The following is a 19,147-nucleotide window of genomic DNA, read 5'->3' on the forward strand; positions in this document are numbered from 1 at the left end:
TCTCCCTCTCTCAGTATATTCCTCTCTCATCTCTTAATTTCATTTTATTTTTTTCGATATCATCCCTTCATATTCAACTCACCCTGTGCCCTCTCTCTCTATATATATGTATATTCCCTTCTGCTACCCTAATACTGAGGTCTCATGAATTACACACATCATCTTTCCATGTAGGAATGTAAACAAAACAGTTCAACTTTAGTAAGTCTCTTACGATTTTTCTTTCTTGTTTACCTTTTTATGCTTCTCTTGATTCTTGTGTTTGAAAGTCAAATCTTCTATTCAGCTCTGGTCTTTTCACTGAGAAAGCTTGAAAGTCCTCTATTTTATTGAAAGTTCATATTTTGCCTTGGAGCATGATACTCAGTTTTGCTGGGTAGGTGATTCTTGGTTTTAATCCTAGCTCTATTGACCTCCAGAATATCATATTCCAAGCCCTAAGATCCCTTAATGTAGAAGCTGCTAGATCTTGTGCTATCCTGATTGTGTTTCCAAAATACTCAAATTGTTTCTTTATGGCCATTTGCAGTATTTTCTCCTTGATCTCGGAGCTCTGTAGTTTGGCAACAATATTCCTAGGAGTTTTCATTTTGGGATCTTTTTCAGCAGGCGATCGGTGGATTCTTTCCATTTCTATTTTACCCTCTGGCTCTAGAATATCAGGGCAGTTCTCCTTGATAATTTCTTGAAAGATGATTATCTAGGCTCTTTTTTTGATCATGGCTTTCAGGTAGTCCAATAATTTTAAAATTATCTCTCCTGGATCTATTTTCCAGGTCAGTGATTTTTCCAGTGAGATATTTGACATTGTCTTCCACTTTTTCATTCCTTTATTTCTGTTTTATAATATCTTGATTTCTCATAAAGTCACTAGCTTCCACTTGCTCCAATCTGATTTTTAAGGTAGTATTTTCTTCTGTGGTCTTTTGGACCTCCTTTTCCATTTGGCTAATTCTGCCTTTCAAGGCATTCTTCTCCTCATTGGCTTTTTGGAGCTCTTTTGCCATTTGAGTCAGTTTATTTTTTAAGGTGTTATTTTCTTCAGTATTTTTTTGGGTCTCCTTTAGCAAGTCATTGACTTGTTTTTCATGGTTTTCCCACATCACTCTCATTTTTCTTCCCAATTTTTCCTCTGCTTCTCTAACTTGCTTTTCCAAATCCTTTTTGAGCTCTTCCATGTCCTGAGACCAGTTGATGTTTTTCTTGGAGGCTTTTGATGTAGGCGCTTTGACTTTGTTGACTTCTTCTGGCTGAATATGTTTTGGTCTTCTTTGTCACTAAAGAAAGATTCCAAAGTCTGAGTCTGAATCTGAGACCGTTTTCACTGTCTGGCCATGTTCCCAGCCAACTTACTTGACCCTTGAGTTTTTCGTCAGGGTATGACTGCTTGTAGAGTATAGAGTACTTTGTCCCAAGCTTGAGGGGATGCACTGTTGTTTTCAGAGCTACACAGCAAGCTCTGCCACACCAGCGCTCCTCCTCCCCCAAGAACTGCCAATCTGGACTAGACTCAGATCTAAGCTGGCTCTGCACTCTTGCTCAGATCTGCCACTTATTTCCTTCCACCAGGTGGGCCTGGGGCCATAAGCACCTGCAGCTGTAGTTCTGTAGCTGCACCACTTCCACTGCCCCCAGGGTGGTGGCCAAACCGCAAACTCCTTTCACTCTCTCCCCACAGTTTTTTCCCCACTAACCTTCTCTCTTGTCTTTGGTGTTTGTATGTTGAGAAGTCTGGTAACTGCCACAGCTCACTGGGGCCTGTTTTGCCCGGTTCCTGGTCTGGTTGGTCCCTGCAGCCCACACTGGGTTCTGCTACGCTCCGCTCCCAGGTCCGTGTGATAGACCTTACCCCGTGACCATCCAGGCTGTCCTGGGCTGGAGCCCTGCTTCCCTCTGCTATTCTGTGGGTTCTGCAGTTCTAGAATTTGTTCAGAGCCATTTTTTATAGGTGTTGGGAGGGACCTGAGCAGGTACTCACTCAAGTCCCTTCTTTCTACTTTCATGATTTTCTTGCATCACTCTCTTTTCTCTTCCCAGTTGTACCTCTCCTACTTCATTTTTAAAATCCTTTTTCAGCTCTTCCATGGCTTGAGAGCAATTCATATTTTTCTTGGAGGCTTTGGATGTGGGAATTTTGACTTTGCTGTCTTCTGAGTGTGCCTTTTGATCTTCCTTGTCACCATAGTAACTTTGTGTGATCAGATTTTTTTTCTGTTGTTTGCTTGTTTTCCCACCTTATTTCTTGACTTTGCTAAAGTGGGGCTCTTCTTTCAGGGTGGAGGATATACTGTACCAAGCTTCAGGGATTTTGTGCAGCTGTTTTCAGAGATACTTCTAGGGACCTGTAAGTTTTTAGATTTTCCAGGGTGGTATGATCTAAGGAGAGGTGTGTTTATTACTCTCCTGGCCTATGCTCTGGTCTGTGAGTGACCACAAGCACTCTTTTTTGCCTTGGAATGGTGAGGAGGGTCTGTACTCCCCTGTGGCCACAAGCTCGGATGCGCTAGAGTTCCTCCTTGCCCAGCGACTACCCCTCAGGACTGCAACCTGGATTTGAGTATGAGCAAAGCAACAGAGTCTTGCCTCCAGTGCCAGCTAAGAGATCCCCGTAATCTCCTTTTGACCTGTTGTTCAACCGCACCCTCCTTACTGTCTATGAACTGAGAATTCTGGAAACACCGACTGTAGCTGTTCATTCATTCACTCCCAAGTCCTGCTCCTGGTTTGCTGGGGCTGGGTCTACTCTGGTGTGGCCTGCACTGACCTGCGCTCCAATGTCACTCAGGTGTCACAGACCTTTCCTGCCAAACTGTTAAGTTGTCTTGGGCTGGAAAACTGTTTCACCTCTCTTTTTGTGAGTTCTGCTACTTCAGGATTTGTTTTAGGATATTATTTAAAGGTCTTTAGAGGGGTTTGGGGAAGAGCTCAGGCAAGTTCCTGCCTCCTCTCCACCATCTTGGCTCCACCCATCAGCACAACATTTCTTAGGAATTTAACAGCATACAGATCAATAACTAAAACGAGAATAATTTCATGCTCTTTCATCAAAAAGAGTCACATTATTCCTAAACTATATGTGAAGTCTCTTGCTTTCAAATTATAGAAAATTTATATGCAAATGTTTCAGTTCATTTTTTGGTTTTTAAAATTTCAAAGGAAACAAAATAGACAGTTTTGATGAATTTTAGTGAAATGTTGAAAAGCCTTTTTTGGATGATGCAGAGTGAAGTGAGCAGAATAAGAAAAAATTATATAGTAACTGTAGCATTGTAAAGAAAAGCAAAATTGAAAGACTTAAGATCTCGATCAGTGCAGTGAACAACCATATCTGCAGAGGACTGATGATGAGGTCTGGCTACCGATAGTCTGAAAAAGGGGTGGGGAACTCAAGAAATAGGTTGCGACACACATTTTTAGACTTGGCTAATGTTTGCATTTATTTTGTTTGACTCTGCTTATTTTGTGGAAGGGTTATTTTGCTTTGTTTTGTTTGGAGGAATGGAAGTTAGTGTGGGAGATCAATGATATCAATGATGTCAATGATAGTGATGCCAGAATAAGAATAAAAGAAAGATGGATCATTGGAGCATTTTTTTTTTGATGAAAAGAAGAAACTTAAGGAAACTTAGACAACCAAGTCAACTTTGAAACTAATGTATTGGATTTATTATATAATTTTTTAAAACAAATGCTAGTTGTATGCAATGGAGATATGGGGTTTCATATGCAGGCCTCTTTCAGTTCTTCTTTGTATAGGACAGTGTTTCTGTCTGCCAATATTGGCTAAGTTAAGAATAATAATTTTTTAAAAAATGTTCCTTGTTGGGGTGGTGATCTCCTAACCACTAAAATTGTTTAGGCAGAGATTGGATGTTCATCCGACACTACTTGTGTAACCTTAGGCAGGTCATTTCATCACTCTTCACTGTCTCTGTTTCCTCTATGTAAAATGAAGAGATTGTACGAGGTGGCATCTGAGCTCCCTTCCACCTCTAAATTTGTGCCTTATGATTTTTAGAGGGCATCATAGGAGAAATCATAAGAGAAACTGTAAGGACTGCTTCTTACTTGTGCATGGTGCTATTTTGGGTCCTGCATAAAGCAACTTAAGCAAAATTATGTGTTGCCTTCTTGAAACTTTTAATATTAAAGATGGCAGGTCCTGAATTTTAATTGAGAGAAAAGAACAGATATAGATGTTTGTTAGCTTTTAAAGAAATATCTATCTCTATGCAAATGGGTTGGTTTTTTTGGCCTAATGGCATTTTGATAAACACTGGATGTGGGCTTTAAGGGAATTGAGGAACTCTTTTAACTGCTTTCCTCTGTTTGCATTAGCCTGATGAAGATTTGTTCAATCCAGACTATGTAGAAGTTGATCGTATCTTAGAAGTGGCCCACACCAAGGACTCTGATACAGGGGAAGTAAGTACTTCTGCACCCTGCAGTCTCTTTCATGCCTGCTGTGTGTTTGGGTGGTACTTATTCCATCAACATTTATTTTGTAACCCTTCTTTGAATTCCACACGTCTGTTACCTAATTGCAGTGATTTTCAAATACCTGGCCAAAGTAGGACCAGTCCTAGTCCCTGTGTTCTTGTGGTAAGTGACTCGGATTTCTCTTCTCTCCTCTTTGCTCCCAATCAGGAGGTGACTCATTATTTAGTGAAGTGGTGTTCCCTGCCATATGAAGAAAGCACCTGGGAATTGGAAGAAGATGTTGATCCAGCTAAAGTGAAAGAATTTGAGTCTCTTCAAATTCTCCCTGAAATTAAACATGTGGTAATATGCCTCTGTTTTTCACTTAAGTCCTTTAAATAGTATGTTTAATGGGCATGTGGACTTACTGATCATGAAATATAGAAAAGTGGTCATTTGTATCTGCATATGCAAGATGGGTGTGGGCACCTGTGGATGTGTAGCTCTTTAACTGGAGAGTTTCTTTTTCTGCTTGGCCCCAGACCATTGAACCAACTGTTTTTTGCTTCTTCATTGAACATATTCAGCAAAAGCAAAACTCCTTCCCACTCCTTTGAAGCTGTCTTTTCTTCACTTGTTACCATTAATCATGCCACTGTTTCCCTCATCAAATAGAGAATCAGTTCATCCCTTTGCTTATTTTTTTTTCCTAATCTAAAAACCACAGTACTGTAATGAAGTGTTCAAATTTCATTTCAGGGGCTACATTCCAAACAAAGGTGCAGACATCCATATAAAGTTCCCTAGCAATATTTTTCTAACTAAGGATCACCGAAACAGTCTTTCAGATATGGTACCCTGTGTAAAAATTTTAGTATTTTGCTTGAGTTTTTTTAAATTATTTTAGTTTTCAGCATTGATTTTCACAAGAGGTTGAATTACAGATTTTCTCCCCATTTCTACCCTCCCCCCCACTCCAAGATGGCATATATTCTGGTTGCCCCATTCCCCAGTCAGCCCTCCCTTCTGTCACCCCACTCCCCCCCATCCCCTGTTCCCTTACTTTCTTGTAGGGCAACATAGATTTCTATGCCCCATTGCCTGTATATCTTATTTCCTAGTTGCATGCAAAAAAAATTTTTTTTGAGCATCTGTTTTTAAAACTTTGAGTTCCAAATTCTCTCCCCTCTTCCCTCCCCACCCACCCTCCCTAAGAAGGCAAGCAATTCCACATAGGCCATATGTACATCATTATGTAAAACCCTTCCACAATACTCATGTTGTGAAAGACTAACTATATTTTGCTCCTTCCTATCCTATCCCCCTTTATTCAGTTTTCTCCCTTGACCCTGTCCCTTTTCCAAAGTGTTTGCTTTTGATTACCTCCTCCCCCTGTCTGTCCTCCCTTCCATCATCCCTCCATTTTTATCTCCTTCCTCCTTCTTTCCTGTGGGCAAGATACCCAATTGAGTGTGTATGTTATTGCCTCCTCAGGTCAAATCTGATGAGAGCAAGATTCACTCATTTCCCCTCACCTGCCCCCTCTTCCCTTTCTACAGAACTGCTTTTTCTTGCCACTTTTCTATGAGATAATTTACCCCATTCTATCTCTCCCTTTCTCAGTATATTCCTCTCTCATATATACACATATGTACGTATGTATATTCCCTTCAGCTACCCTTTTTTGTTTACATTTTCATGCTTCTCTTGATTCTTGTATTGGAAAGTGAAATTTTCTATTCAGCTCTGGTCTTTTCACTGAGAAAGCTTGAAAGTCCTCTATTTTATCGAAAGTTAATATTTTGCCTTGGAGCATGATACTCAGTTTTGCTGGGTAGGTGATTCTTGGTTTTAATCTTAGCTCCATTGACCTCCAGAATATCATATTCCAAGCCCTAAGATCCCTTAATGTAGAAGCTGCTAGATCTTGTGCTATCCTGATTGTGTTTCCACAGTACTCAAATTGTTTCTTTATGGCCATTTGCAGTATTTTCTCCTTGATCTCGGAGCTCTGTAGTTTGGCAACAATATTCCTAGGAGTTTTCATTTTGGGATCTTTTTCAGCAGGCGATCGGTGGATTCTTTCCATTTCTATTTTACCCTCTGGCTCTAGAATATCAGGGCAGTTCTCCTTGATAATTTCTTGAAAGATGATATGTAGACTCTTTTTTTGATCATGGCTTTCAGGTAGTCCAATAATTTTAAAATTATCTCTCCTGGATCTATTTTCCAGGTCAGTGATTTTTCCAATGAGATATTTGACATTGTCTTCCACTTTTTCATTCCTTTATTTCTGTTTTATAATATCTTGATTTCTCATAAAGTCACTAGCTTCCACTTGCTCCAATCTGATTTTTAAGGTAGTATTTTCTTCTGTAGTCTTTTGGACCTCCTTTTCCATTTGGCTAATTCTGCCTTTCAAGGCATTCTTCTCCTCATTGGCTTTTTGGAGCTCTTTTGCCATTTGAGTCAGTTTATTTTTTAAGGTGTTATTTTCTTCAGTATTTTTTTGGGTCTCCTTTAGCAAGTCATTGACTTGTTTTTCATGGTTTTCCCACATCACTCTCATTTTTCTTCCCAGTTTTTCCTCTGCTTCTCTAACTTGCTTTTCCAAATCCTTTTTGAGCTCTTCCATGTCCTGAGACCAGTTGATGTTTTTCTTGGAGGCTTTTGATGTAGGCGCTTTGACTTTGTTGACTTCTTCTGGCTGAATATGTTTTGGTCTTCTTTGTCACTAAAGAAAGATTCCAAAGTCTGAGTCTGAATCTGAGTCCATTTTCGCTGCCTGGCCATGTTCCCAGCCAACTTACTTGACCCTTGAGTTTTTCGTCAGGGTATGACTGCTTGTAGAGTATAGAGTACTTTTTCTCAAGCTTGAGGGGATGCACTGTTGTTTTCACAGCTACACAGCAAGCTCTGCCACACCAGCGCTCCTCCTCCCTCAAGTACTGCCAACCCGGAATGGACTCAGATCTGAGCAGGCTCTGTACTCTCACTCAGATCTGCCACTTATTTCCTCCCACCAGGTGGGCCTGGGACCAGAGGCCACTGTAGTTGTAGTTCTGTAGCTGCACCACTTTCATTGCCCCCGGGGTGGTGGCCGAACTGCAAACTCCTTTCACTCTGTCCCTGGCAGTTTTTTCCCCACTAACCTTCTCTCTTGTCTTTGGTGTTTGTGTGTTGAGAAGTCTGGTAACTGCCACAGCTCACTGATTCAGGGTGCTAGGGCCTGTTCTGCCCGGTTCCTGGTCTGGTTGGTCCCTGCAGCCCACACTGGGTTCTGCTACGCTCCGCTCCCAGGTCCGTGTGATAGACCTTACCCCGTGACCATCCAGGCTGTCCTGGGCTGGAGCCCTGCTTCCCTCTGCCGTTCCGTGGGTTCTGCAGTTCTAGAATGTGTTCAGAGCCATTTTTTATCAATCTTTGGAGGGACCTGGGGGAAAGCCCTAGGCAAGCCCTGCTTTTCAGCTGCCATCTTGGCTCTGCCCCCTGAGTTTTTAAATATCACAGAGATTGTAAGTAATTTTATAGTCAGTTCACGTTTGACGTTCCTACTCTTACCTAAGAAAACCTATTTATAAGGGAAGCACTGAGTTAATTCCTCTGCCTAGCAACTTCAAGAATATAAAGAAAAGAATGCAGGAAAAATTCCTTGAGATTTTTAATAGTTTTAATTCAATTTTCTTCACCTTATAGGACATTATTCTAGAGGTCATTCGTTGCTATACTTTTCCAATCATTTGAAGATGGGGTGTTAGAAATCTTAGCTCCTAAATTGCTAGGATCTGTCTCTGATTGACTGTGGTCCTACCAAACTTTGCCTTAGGTCTCAGTCCTTTTCCATTGCTTTTTTTCCTCTGAGGAGAATGGGTTATTCTTCCCCAGCTATAGACAATGCATTTTTGTTGGGGGTAGAAATGTTCATATTCATGTGAGTGTTTTTATCTTTAGTGAGACAGTTTGCTTGAGTTTAGGGTATTCTTATGCTAAAAGGCATTATTCTTCCTCAGTCTCCTTCCTAGATGTTTGATTTTCTACTGCTTTTCCTGAAACCACATACTCCCTCTTCATGCCCCTGCCCTGTGATGACTGTAAACTTCAGTGGTCTGTCAGATGGTTGGATGTTAAGTTTATGCTGTCTGTAAGCCCAACAGTCATAGTCTCGTATCTCTGTAAAGGCCACTTTAAGCTTTTATTGTTTACATTTTGACCATCTGGGAATTAGCTTTCTTTCATGATGTCATTATTATGTTCTCCAGCAAATTTTTTTATGCATCCACAAGTCATTACGTTAGGTAGGGTATGCCTGTTGGAGCTGAAAAGATAAAGAAATAGATAGAATCTTCCAGTGAAAATTGGTTCAAAGGAGGGAAAGAAGGAAGGACTGACTGACTTTTTCTTCAATAAGAGAAGGGAAAAGTAATGATAGTGCATAGGGAGAGAATATCTGGTATGCCTGGTAGTCAGATCTCACCCTTTTCCACTCCATCCCTCATCACCTTTTGCTTGACTTTTTCCTATACCCTAAGTGTCCTGCCCTGCCTTCTCACCGCTTGAAAGCCAAACCCACATGTCACTTTCTTCCTAGGTCTTCCCTGTACACACTCATGCACATATATATCTAGGGAATGGCTGTGCATTTTGTTTATCCCTGTCTGAAGCATGCATATCAGTTTTCTGTGTAGGTCTCACCCCCTCCTTGATTGTATTGCCTCATGAAAATAGATGATCTTACTTGAATTTTGTCATCTCCCTCAAACCAGCAAAATGTTCTGTTTATTGAATAAACTATATCAAATTCAAATTAGTGACAGTTGGATAGCTCTATAATGCACACTCTGTAGTTTACTCCTTTTAATAGTGATTCTACTTTTACCTGAGATCTTGAGGCTTGTGCTTTGTAAACCTCAAAACAAAATATCAATTATCTTTTCATTAAATATCTGACAGCGACAAATTCTAAAGAAAAAGACTATGTGTCAGTAACAAGAGTGATAAAGGAGCCCTTTGATTGATTTCACTGATTCGAGTCTCTGCCGCCATCATTCATCCGTTAGATTGAGGATCAGGTCACTCTACTACTCAGGAAGCTTTGGTGGCTCTTATTTTTCCTAGAATAAAATACAAACTTCTCATTAACATTTAAAGCTTTTCACACTCCAGTTCCAACCTACTTTTCCGTGTTGACATCATACTGTTCCCTTCAAGCACTCTGTATTCCGGCTAAGTTGGCCATACGTGACATTCTAACTCTTTTTGGATTCCTTAGATCCCTTTAAGGTTCAGTTCAGGTTCCACCTTACTGACAAGGCCTTTTCTTATCATCCCAGTTGTTAATGCTTGCTGCCTCATTTCACCCTACTCCTCCCCAACTGGCTTTGTTACTTAGTTTGCATTTGCTTATCTGTATATATCATGTTCCCCTGAGTAAATGGTTAACTTCCTGAGAACAGGGACTGTATTTTTTTTTTCCAGTGCTTGCTGGATTGACTTGTAGCAACTTAAGGGAGGAAGATTCTTGAATGTGCTAGAGAATCTTATCTTTGCTAGGATCGCAAAGGAAAAATTAATATAAGCAGAGCAGAAGAATGTAATGCTTTCTCCTTGAAGATATATTATTTGTGGAATGCATTGTTTTTACATGAAATCCAAATAATCTTAATTATGAATTTTGTATGGTCCTGTTAGTGCCTTGCCCCATGCTATGTATTCTGTAGTATTAGATTTAGTCATGTCACCTGAGGAAATGTTGATGTATTATCGCACTTAATTTGTTATAGTATGAAAGCTCATAATTGGAATGTTGTGCTTGTTATTTAGTACCAGTTTTATACTGAGTGGTTTAATTCTGTGCCAGATATTTTTAGTTAAAAAGAATTTTTTAATAATAGTCCAAACTAGAAGTGCCAAAAGCCTTCATGATTGTTTTGAAGTCTGCAGTTCACAAAAACCATAGTCACCACATTCTCACTTAAACTTTTAGGAGTAACTACAGCTTTAGGAAACTTTTAAGATTGATTGTGAACTTCTGTGGCAAAGACTGGCTCTCAAATGAAGTAACACCGTTACCATTGCCGTATTTTCTAGTTGCTTATTTCTCTACCACAAGCTCCATCTTATCTGTATTGGATAAAAGTTAGATTTTTATCACTGATGTAAGTCATGAATCAATGATAAAGTGCTGCATGTCCACCATTAAGTTTTGCAATGCTTTGATATACGATAACTCCTTTGTCCCTCACAGCAGACCTCTGAGGGTAGGTACTGTTATCTCCATCTTACCAATTAAGAAACTGAAGCTCACAAAGGTCAAATGACTAGTATAGAATCATAGTCTTCTCAATAGCCCTTTGAAAAATAGATATACATAATTGCTGCAGAATAGCTCTGTCTGCTGGATGGCAGGTAGTCTTAACCCCTTCTGATTTCCCTGTCAGCATGTGCCACTGCATGTAGACATTCAGCCATTATTCCTTCAAGAAAATAATTTACTGCTCAACTCAATACTGTTTTTCTACTTTAACCTCTTACCTTTAAAAGTTAAGGGATTCTGAATATCAAAAAAAAAAAAAGAATCTATGCCCTTTTCCCCTAAATATGGGGAGAACTGAGCAATAGATGATTGGTAAATCATGGGGCATATCTGCTTTGCTGATGATGAATCTGTTGCTTTTATTGTCTTTAACTTTTAAGGAGGACAGGATATGTTTTATAAGTTGTTGCTTATTTCCAGTACTTCCAGAATCTCATAGAGTACTGATAGATAAAGTCCATTTGAAATAGTGCTTCTTAATCTTTGTGTCATGGACCCCTCTCCCTATGGGCAGTCTGAAGAATCTTGTGAAACCTTTCTTAGAATCATGTTTTTAAATGCATAAAATAGAATACATGACATCACAAAGATAATCAATTGTATTGAAATAATTATGAAAATATTTTTAAAAAACAAACAAGTTCATGTCCTCTGGGTTAAGAATCCCTGATTTAGAAGAAAGGGCAAATACTTTGGCACAAATCAAATAATATGGTAAATATGGAAAATTTAGGGCAAAAAAAGTTGTATTCTATAAGGAATCTTTTGTCTTACCTATATCTGGCCGTTAAACAAGCATCCTGGGCTATGTGACACATTGAAGGGCACAGTTTGGTTATGTTCTGCTTTGATCGCCACTTCTGCAGTCACCATGGGTTAATGAACCCTCCTTTTTCATATGTTCCTCTCCTCAGAAGTATTTGACCTGTAGATTGTAAGTAACTCTCTTGCTCTGCTCTGTGTGCTCTTTTACGTTGCCCTGCTCCTGGAAATCAGAACAGGGCAAGTTTCTGTCCATTTATAATTTTTAAAATCATCTGAGAAATGCCATAATTGCAAAGATAGCCAGCCATAGATGAAGATAATACAACAAAAATGTCTATCTTCTCTTCCATCTCTCTTGCCATTTCTTCTTGTAATCTATTCCCATCTTTCTCATTATCAAGAAGTATAATATCTACTGTACTGTAGCTTCTGTCTCTTGGACCTAATAGAACTATGTAGAAAAAATGAGTAATCTTCCCTCTATGTGAGAGGCCTTTAAATATTTGAAGAGAGCCTTCACAAGGACTTCTTTCTAGACCTAACATTTCCCAGTTCCTTAGAATGTTTATTGTACAACCTACTTTCTAGATCCCTCACAGCCCAGTCATTTCCTTTTGGGTACATTCTAGTTTTTCTTGTTTCTTAAAATACAGCACCCAGAATTGAACATAATATTTTGTTTGTGGTCTGACCCACACAAAGCCCAGTGGGACTGTTATTTAAATAGCGTATATAAAGTGCTTTGTAAAAGGTAAGGTAGTACACAGATATAAATTCTTATTGTTAGTATTCCTACTTCCTTTAATATTTCTAGTAGTTCAGCCTAATACTGTGTTAGCCTTTGATCACTTTGGATCACATTGAACTTGTAGTCCACCAAAACCCTCAGATCTTTTTCATGGTCGCTGCTCACAGGCTAGGGGAGTTGCTCTCAGGCTAAGGATTCATAAGCATAAAATAGAAATTTGTCCTGGATGACCTGTAAAACCTTCTTTCAGCTTTAGGATTCTAAGTTCCCTTGTGGTGATTTGCAGGAATGCATCAAATGTTGCAATTACCTAGAGTCACCTCACTTTATATGAAGAACCCTTAACTGAAACAAACATATAAAAGTCTCAGTTTTTGCAAAATGCTCTACTTGCAGTCAGATATTTTCCTATGGGGATGGACTCGAGACTCTTCATTCAAACTCAGGAGTGTACAAGTGTGTTTTTGAAATGTAGCTTTTGCTAGAGAATATGTGTAATTGCTAGAGAATAAACCTTAATATTCCAATTAGTAGCCTAACCATAAATGACATCTGTTTGGGATCTTCACATGGGAAAGGTATGTTATAAAAATTCATGTGTTAGCATTACCATACCTTTTCTTTTGGATTTTTTTTTTATCAGCACCTTGCTCCCTAGGAGTCAAGAAGACTGTGGTTATTGTATATCGCCTGTGTTGAGTGTGTTTGGAGTTGAGTAATCTTTGAGCAAGTAATTTTACCTTCTTTAAACCTTTAAAATGAGGAAGTGGAACTCCACTTCTAAGACATTTCTAAGGCTGTTCCAGCACTGAAACTCTGACATTTGGTGGGTACTTAGTAAATACTTGTTGAATTATTCAAGATATTATCTACCTTGCTATAAATTCTGCTCTTTAGTCCCAGTAATGTTCTGTAGGTCTATGGAAAATGAATAATCCCTCTTCTTTATGACAACCTTTCAAATATAGGAAGACAGAAATTTTCTGATTTCAAAAATAATGATTCTAAGATTTCCTCATCTTGCAAAATTGATTTTTAAAAACTGAAAGTAAGACTTTACATTAATCTATACTGCATTTCTTTTTAGGAGCTTAAGCCCAACATTCTAGATTGCTGAAGCCATTTTGCTTCTTGATTCTTTGATCTAGTATATTAAATGTATCTTTCATCATTGTGTTATCCACAGATCTGACAAATGATAACTTTTTAATGTCCTCATTTAATTTATTGAAAGAATAAGCCGAGTCCTTGGCCATGTGACATTACTACCTAGTCTAGTCACTTTTTCCCAACTTGCTATCAGTACTTTTGAGTATGTTTGTTAAGACTAGTTGTAAATCCACCTAATTGTACTTTCATCTAGTTTCTGTTTTCACCATTTTATCTACCAAAAATCATAGGAGTTATGTTGGATGCTTTGCTTACATTATGTGATAGTCTTTGTGGCATTCTCCCTTATATACCAATCTCAGTTAACTGTGCCACAAAAAGGAAATCAGGTTAGTCTTTCATTATATTGAATGTCAGATAATCCCCTCGTAGCTTACCCTACAATTCCCTGTGAGCTTTGCACTTACTTGCCTGTTGGGTCTTACTTATTTAGAATGTTTCCTTTTATAAATGGTGTCATTTCTTCTTTTATAGTTTAAGGAATTTCTATTGACAAGGAGGTGATGCTCCCATTAAGTAAAATACTGGTTTTATTGCATCTCATTTCCATTAGGCCCTTTGTAGAATGTTCATTACCTCTTAAGATTCAGCACTTCGGACTATCTTGAATTAACTGTGTATTGGGAAGTTCTCTGGGATCTGTAATGTGCACTTATATGTATATTAGCTTAAACTAGGAAGAAGTCTCCATTTGGAAATAGTTTAGAAGACTTACAATTACACTCTTCTGTTGTTGAATAGATTCAGCAAACATAGTGTTTTTCCCAAAGCTGCTGAACGAATGCACCATGCACAAAGAAGGAAACCAGCTCCAAGTAGGCAGAACAGATTGTGAAAATAGAAGCAAATAAAGCCAATGTTGGCCCCTGAAAAAGAAATTAGAAAAATAATAAATTAATTTGAAAAGTTTATTTCCATAAAGAGAGGTGACATGGTCTAATAGATAGAGTTGCTTTGTGAGGAAGACCTGGCTTGAGGAGGTTAAGTCTTGCCTTTTATATATACCTACTGCCTTTGTGAGCCAGCACAAGTCATTATAAATTGCAGAGAGGGTATCAATCTGCATTGATAGATGAAATTTCACAGAGAGAACTCCCTACATTGATAAAATCATATCAGCCCGTCCCATGCTCACGCAATACACACACAGCACAACATAGTAAGGACTAAAATAGTCTTTGCATTGTTTTGAAGTCAGGAAAGCATCTGAGGCCCAGTACCCTTGTTAACTGATTTGCAAATTAGATAGGAATGTTGAGATTTGTTGCTCTCTCAATCTTTTCTTGTGTCTGTACTCATTCATGTGAAACTCCCATAAAGCATTGTCTTTCCATGCATTTTGCTCTCTGCTTTGTTTATTAGGAGCGTCCAGCTTCAGATTCGTGGCAGAAACTTGAGAAGTCTCGGGAGTACAAGAACAATAATCAGCTTCGAGAGTACCAGCTTGAGGGGATGAACTGGCTCCTATTTAACTGGTATAATAGGTGAGGAGCCAGAGCACATGTGCCATGCCCCTGAGCTGTGCCTTTTCAAAGTGTACATAATCAAAGGAATGACTGACCTAGGGTCATGCGTTTGACTAGCTTGGAATTGAAAGTTTTAGATAAAGATGAGTAGCAAAAACTTTTATACTTGAACACTTAAGACACTGGCTTTGCACATTGTATTTCATTAAATGCTTATTGAATGAATTGAAGAAAACTAACAAATTTTTAGGGCAGCAATTCTGTTCTCTATGGTGTGTATTCAGACTTATTTTGGTATCATACGGCATTTCGGTGATATGGGAGATTCTTTCACAAACCATTGCCTTTTATACTTTGATTTTCTGAATTGCTTAGAATGAAAGGTCATTTTCAAAAAAATGAAGATAGAGAATAATCCTGGGAATCCTCTAAGCTGATTGTGTCCTAGATCTTTCTTCAGAAGGAGAATGACACTAAAGGATCTACTAGGCTTGTCACTTGGGATAATTAAGTTAACCTCTCTTGAGTCCTTTTCCTTACATGTAAATTCCCTCACAGGGAAGTGTCAAAATCAAATGAAGTGATGGATGTAAAAGTGCTTTGTAAACTGTGAAACACCATATATTTTTCTCAGCTTAATGAGCTACTATAAATTTATGGAAGGGGACTGAGGTCCAAGTAGAAAATATTCTCTTTTGTGGCTGACAATTTCTTCCAAAAGCCATTTCTAGCATGGTAGGACCAGAGCTTCAGACTCCTAGATTAGAAAATGAAGTCTTTAATGACTACTTATTTAGAATCTTCCAGAAGATTTTCATCTCTTCTTAAGGAAGAATTTACCTTAAAAGTGTAAATACTAGAACAATGCTGTTCTGTAAATTTTTCATTGTTAGTGGGGTTCCCCCCGCCCTTTGTTTCAAGAGCTTTGTCCATTATTGCCTCTCAACTTTCTCTCCACTGTATTGGTAATAAAACATGTTTTGTTTCCTTCAGAAAAAACTGTATTTTGGCTGATGAGATGGGCCTAGGGAAAACCATACAGTCCATCACATTTCTCTCAGAAATATTTCTGATGGGAATACATGGTCCTTTCCTCATCATTGCTCCATTGTCTACCATTACTAACTGGGAGCGAGAATTCCGAACATGGACAGAGATGAATGCCATTGTGTATCATGGCAGCCAGATTAGCAGGCAGATGATCCAGCAGTACGAAATGCTCTACAGGGATGCCCAGGTAAAATTAGCCTAAACCGCAAATTTATAGCAGCTGCTTAGTGTGATAACCTGCAAAGTAGAAACTTTCCTTTAAATGTTTTCCCACCTAGCATCTTGAAGTTTGGTTTTTCTGTGTCTTGGGTCACTGACCTTATAGAGAGTATTATTTTCATCTTTCTGATCTTGTATTATTAATAATGATATTCAAGGCCTTCAGGCATTCTTTCCATGCCCTATGATATTTCAAAGGCCAAGAAGCCTGACTTCAGGCTGGCTTTTGAAACTACTTTTAAATTATTGTTATTTTTAAATTTGAGTTGTCACATATGCTATGTGGACTACAAGCAAAGCAATTGTTTTTGGACAGGCATTGAAATCAGAAAGGGAGCTGGAAATTAATTCTTTTTTAAGAATCAAGAGGAAGCTTAGTCTTTGTTACATTAAAACAAACCTTTTTTTTTCCCTTCCCTTCAGTGAGAATCATCCACTGAATATACTTAAGAAGTAGTATACATTGGGTGCAGATTTTTGTAATGAAGTAAAATGAAAATTAAATTAATGGAAAGATACACTGTACATAGGCTTAGCAGTTGGACTGCCTCTGACTTGTACAGTTTGAATTGTTTGTTAGGGTTATACTGTTTAGCCAGAAAAAGTCTAATGTTTTTCCAAGGGGTTTAGAAGAAGGAGGAAGTGACACATGGGAGGAGTACAAAATCAAAACTATACTAGGTCAGCTCTATTCCTTAACAGTGACCCCAGGGGTTGGGACTAACTAAATGACTAAGTCCTACTAACTGGTAGTCCTTGCCCCAGGGAATTCTCATCTTCACTTTTCAACACTGCAAATAAAATGTGTTCTTCAGATGTGTTATAGGCAGTGAGTTAGTAAGATTTCCATTAGTATTCATTCAATACATGCTTTGATATCATTTTTGTCTGGAAATAGTGAGTAAGCATGGGTCAGCTGTAGGTTTGTTGTAGCAATTTATACAGTTGTTCTCATGTACTTCTTGTTTTCCTCACGCTGGCACTTTCTCTTGGTTTTGTTTAGTTTAGTGCCTTATCAGTATATGTAGGAAACCCAGGTTAGCAATAGGTATGCCACTAGAGCACAGATCTGTCAGGTTCTACCAAGTTAAAAGGTTTTGGGCCTCAGCAACTCTTTGAACGACTGATAGCTGTCAAGATACTGGAGAAGTGGCAGTGAAATAACCTTTGAAGTGTTTATTAAAAGGTAAGGGTACAGTGCTTTGTCTGTATTAGGTTCCTTTGTAGACGTATGTACAACAGTGCATTTTGACCTTTGACCATGTCTTACAAGTAATGTTAATATCAATCCTTCCAGTAATAATACAAGAATTTACTTTGCCCCAGAGTTCAGCAATACCCATTGATAGAATCCTATGGCTGTTTTTTATTTTATGTCGTTCTCAGGGCAACCCACTCTCTGGAATCTTCAAATTCCATGTTGTTATTACAACATTCGAGATGATTTTGGCTGACTGCCCAGAGCTGAAGAAGATTCATTGGAGTTGTGTGATAATTGATGAAGCACACAGACTGAAGAACAGGAACTGCAAACTTCTGGAGGGATTGAAGCTCATGGCTTTGGTGAGAGTTTGCAAGCTTATAAACCTGAGGATGTTCAATGACTTCTCCAAGTCTCCAGTTCAAGGAGCTTGGAAGCAATAGAGAAACTGTGACAAGGGGATTCTTCAGTTTTTTTGATAGGAACCAAGCCAGGAATACTACTTTTAGTTCTAGCTTGGTTTTATGCTTTTTACACTCAGAAAATTTGCCGTTTGTACAGAGGCAATATGGTATATAGTGGAAATAGAACTGAACTTGGAATGAGAAGACAAGAGTTGGAGTCATGATTCTACCACCCAATTCTTACGACCTTGGCCAAATCACTTTAGTCCTTGATTCCTCTTCCAAGAATTGAAGGTTATAGTACTTGATCTCCTACCTCATTGGGTATTTATTTGGCAAGTACTTTGGCCATTTTAAAACACCCCAGATAAATGTCAGTTACTGTATTTTTTGACACCATTATTATTAGCCACACCCTCTTTTTTTTTTTTTTTTTTTTAGAGAAGTATAACAGGAGGGCCTGTAAAGACTGTAGATAGCCCCAGCATGGCATTGTCATTGTGAATAAGTGCTCCGATGCTGAACTGTTCTTCATTACATGCTTTAATTTGTATAGGAACATAAAGTGCTGCTGACTGGGACTCCCTTGCAGAACTCTGTGGAGGAACTCTTTAGTTTACTGAATTTCTTGGAACCGTCACAGTTTCCTTCAGAGACTGCTTTCCTGGAGGAGTTTGGAGATCTGAAGACAGAGGAACAGGTAAGCAAGAGCCTGGAGAAAATGAGAAGACACAGTATTGGCCCTTGCAGAGTCCCCTTCATTCGAGAAGTCAGCAGAACTCTCTGGAGTTCTTAGTAGTTAGTAGTAAAAGTAGGAAATTAGTAAAATTAGTATTAGTAAAAAACTTAATTTTTACACAGCCTTACTGTCTTTCCTAAGTGAGGAAACTAATTAACAATAAAATGCCCCCAGAAAGTTGATAAATTAAATTATAAATAAGAGCCATTGACAGCATGGCAATTTCTTGGTCTTCATGTCAACCACCTGAGGACTTCAAGATCTTGCTTTTGGCTGCTTTAATGGGAGCAGAATCCTCCCTTAATTTCTGTGCCTGTCCTTATAATAACAAGTATGAAACATGCTTGGGCCAGTGTTCTTGAATGCAGCTAGAAAGTATTACAGCTGGTGAGGAATTCTGAAGATACAAATGATTGTACTGATAGGCAGGTATAGGTTACTGAGAATAATTGCTCTACCTTTATCCATTTATGTTAAGTGCCTCAAGTTCTAGGTACCTTAGCACTAGGTACCTAGCCTGGGCTGGACTTTTTAATTGAAATGTCCTTGTATTCCCAGATAATATGACTGAGTTACTAGAAGCAGGTCTAATCTAGTTCCCAGCTTTTGCTGTATTTACTACCAGGGTAAGGAATTATGAAGATGTACTTTAC

At 38.7% G+C, this 19,147-nt stretch overlaps 1 protein-coding gene across 1 annotated transcript in view; it reads left to right on the plus strand.

Annotated features, from left to right (window-relative positions):
* Nucleotides 1-19,147, plus strand: part of CHD6 (chromodomain helicase DNA binding protein 6) — a 124,466-nt gene that overhangs the window by 26,018 nt on the left and 79,301 nt on the right. Inside the window, exons 7-12 of the mRNA XM_036752815.1 lie at nt 4,339-4,425; nt 4,648-4,782; nt 14,778-14,899; nt 15,875-16,118; nt 17,537-17,713; nt 18,312-18,455. Coding sequence (XP_036608710.1) covers nt 4,339-4,425; nt 4,648-4,782; nt 14,778-14,899; nt 15,875-16,118; nt 17,537-17,713; nt 18,312-18,455 — 909 coding nt within the window. The remainder of the gene's footprint in view (nt 1-4,338; nt 4,426-4,647; nt 4,783-14,777; nt 14,900-15,874; nt 16,119-17,536; nt 17,714-18,311; nt 18,456-19,147) is intronic.

Source organism: Trichosurus vulpecula, chromosome 3 (genome assembly GCF_011100635.1).
Source record: "Trichosurus vulpecula isolate mTriVul1 chromosome 3, mTriVul1.pri, whole genome shotgun sequence".
NCBI lineage: Eukaryota > Metazoa > Chordata > Mammalia > Diprotodontia > Phalangeridae > Trichosurus > Trichosurus vulpecula.